Genomic DNA, 2,614 nt, shown 5'->3' on the forward strand with positions numbered 1-2,614 from the left:
TACACAACTACATATGTAGTCTTCTTGGAGTCCCAACAGCTGATAGGTAGCAGAACTCAGACTCAAACCTATGACTGTTTCCAAATGCCATGCTGTAAACTGCTGCCCTGTTTTTCAGAAAGAGTGGGTCCTGAAATCAATTTAGTGGGCTGTGATAAACATTATTTTAAACAAAACAGAGAATATGCTACATTGCAGATAGTAAGGGGAACCATTGCTTCCTGAAACTTTTGGGTCACTTTTATGTTTATGTATGTGTACATTAAGGTTGTGATGCAAAATGTTTATTTTTGGTCAATGTCCAAAAATTTTGGAAAACACTGATCTAAGGTACAGCCAGAAGAAAATGGAAATGGATGTTATATTAACAACCAAAGGAGAGTGTCTTTACACTCGGAGGGAACTCGGGGCGAGGAAGTGAAGGAACAGTTATGGAACAGGGACAGCACAAGGCGGAAAAGCCTTCCGAGAAATATATTTATTTACTCCCAATTGACAGATAGGGAAACCGAGTATTGGTCACACGATGAGTTCGTGGCAGGCTGCGATTGGAAACCATGGGTCTTAGGCTGCCAACCCTGTCACTAACCAGAACGGCAAGAACACACCCTACCTAAGCACAGCGTGCACACTAGCTATGCGCTTGAAGTCCGCCACTCGGCAAGAGCGGTGACCCGGCCTACGTCAGCCCGTCGGGAGCCAGTTCGGCCGCTGCCCCATGACGGCCAAGAAGAGCCTCGTTTGAGGGCAAGACGCCCACACGGACTCGCTGGGCGCAGGACAAACCCGCTCTCCTCGGGACCTGCTCCCCAGCTTCACAACTCAATCAAGGCTGGTCCGGGTGTCGGTACTCACAACGCGCGTGCTTTGGCCCTTCAGAGCCACTATTCCCAACCCTAGCACAAGCTACTCTCGCGACATTAATGGCTGGAGCCCTTGGACTTCGTCACTGACCCGGTTTCCGCTCCCCGAGTGGAGGCCCAGTCCCGCCCGGGCAGGGAGAGTACCTGAGACAGGAGGTGCCTCCGCCATCCCGTGCCGCAGCACCTAAAGAAAGCTCTGTAGCCAAGCGAGCGCTGTCACCCGGTCACGTGTCTCAGACTTCCGGCGCCGCGAGAATATTAGCACTTGCGCGCGGGGTAGACGAACACAGAGGTTGCACCGCGAGGAATCAACTGGGCGGTGCAGCCGTGACGTCAGGTAGATGCGCCAAGTTCCAGGCTGAAGATGGTGGCGAGAGTACGACAGCAAGGTGATTTGTGATAATGGTGACTTGCGTAGTCATTGTTTGTTTTATGAGATTCACTGCATTATTTTGTCCATACCCTCTGCCCCCCACGCCAACCAACTTCAGCTAGTCTTCAACTTCTGGAGTCAACTCAGATACCACCTTCTGCTTTCCTAGAAGTGGTATGATCCAATTTACCATTGAAGATTTCTCCTGCTTCCACGGGAAGAATGAAATGGTGGGTGGGGAATGAAAGCAAGAGTAGAAATTGGTACACCAGTTACATTTTTTTGTATTAGGTTAATAAAGAAGATCCTGGTGTCCCTGGACTAGGCAAATGTGATGGAGAGAAAAGGACAGGTCTCAGGTATAGTCGAGATGTAACCATTATCCAGGTTTCAAACTTTTGCGAAACCAATATGTGTGATGTGATATCTCATTGTTTTGCTTTTCTCTCTTGAACATTTATTCATATTTTTAAACTTTATTCTGTTGTTGAGAATAAACACAGCAAAACATACACCAATTCTACAGTTTCTACACGTAAAATTCAGTGACGTTGATTACGTTCTTCAAATTGTGCAACCATTCTCACCCTTTTTCTGAATCGTTCCTCGCCCATTAGCATAAACTCTCTGCTCCCCCCACCCAGGTTCCTATCTAATCTTTCAAGTTGCTGTTGTCAGTTTGATCCTCTTTAAATTGTTCTTAAAAAAGCATAATGCTCAAGGCAGACATTCTTTACTAGTTAAGCTAAACTATTGTTTGGTTTTAAGAAGACTTCAGAGGGTGTTTTTGGTTTAAGGTTTAAAGAGTATCTTAGTCAGGGCAATCTAGTTTCAGGAGTTCATCCAGCCTCCATGGCTCCAGAAAGTCTGGAGTCCATAAGAATTTGTATTCTATTCTGTATTTTCCCTCTTTTGATCAGGATTCTTCTATAGAATCCTTTGATCAAAATGTTCATTAATGGTAGCCAGGCATCATCCAGTTCTTCTGGTCTCATGGCAAAGGAGGCAGTTGTTCATGGAGGCAATTAACCATACATTCCATTTCCTTCTCCTATTCCTAGCTCTAAGGAGCCCTGGTGGTGCAGTGATTAAGGCGACAGACTGTTGACTGAAAGGTTGGCAGTTCAAAACCACCAGTGGCTCTGTGAGAGAAAGATGTGGCAGTCTGCTTCTGTAGAGGTTTATAGTCGAGGAAGCCCTTTGGGGTCGCTATGAGTCAGAATTGACTCAATGGCAGTGGATTTGGTTTTGGGATTCCTGACTCTCTGTCTGTTGTTCCAGGCGAATAGAGACCAATTGTGCCTTGGATAGCCACTTGCAAGCTTTTAAGACCCCAGGAAATACGCAGGTAACTAGGAGGTAGAACAGAAGCACTAAA

General features: G+C 46.3%; 1 protein-coding gene across 1 annotated transcript in view; it reads right to left on the reverse strand.

The window, feature by feature from the left end:
- Positions 1-1,091, reverse strand: part of NFX1 (nuclear transcription factor, X-box binding 1) — a 63,315-nt gene extending 62,224 nt beyond the window's left edge. The window contains exon 1 of the mRNA XM_023727338.1: positions 1,008-1,091. Coding sequence (XP_023583106.1) covers positions 1,008-1,032 — 25 coding nt within the window. The 5' untranslated portion in view covers positions 1,033-1,091. The remainder of the gene's footprint in view (positions 1-1,007) is intronic.
- Between the last annotated feature and the right edge of the window lie 1,523 nt (positions 1,092-2,614).

Source organism: Trichechus manatus, unplaced genomic scaffold, assembly GCF_000243295.1.
Source record: "Trichechus manatus latirostris isolate Lorelei unplaced genomic scaffold, TriManLat1.0 scaffold00016, whole genome shotgun sequence".
Taxonomy (NCBI): Eukaryota; Metazoa; Chordata; class Mammalia; order Sirenia; family Trichechidae; genus Trichechus; species Trichechus manatus.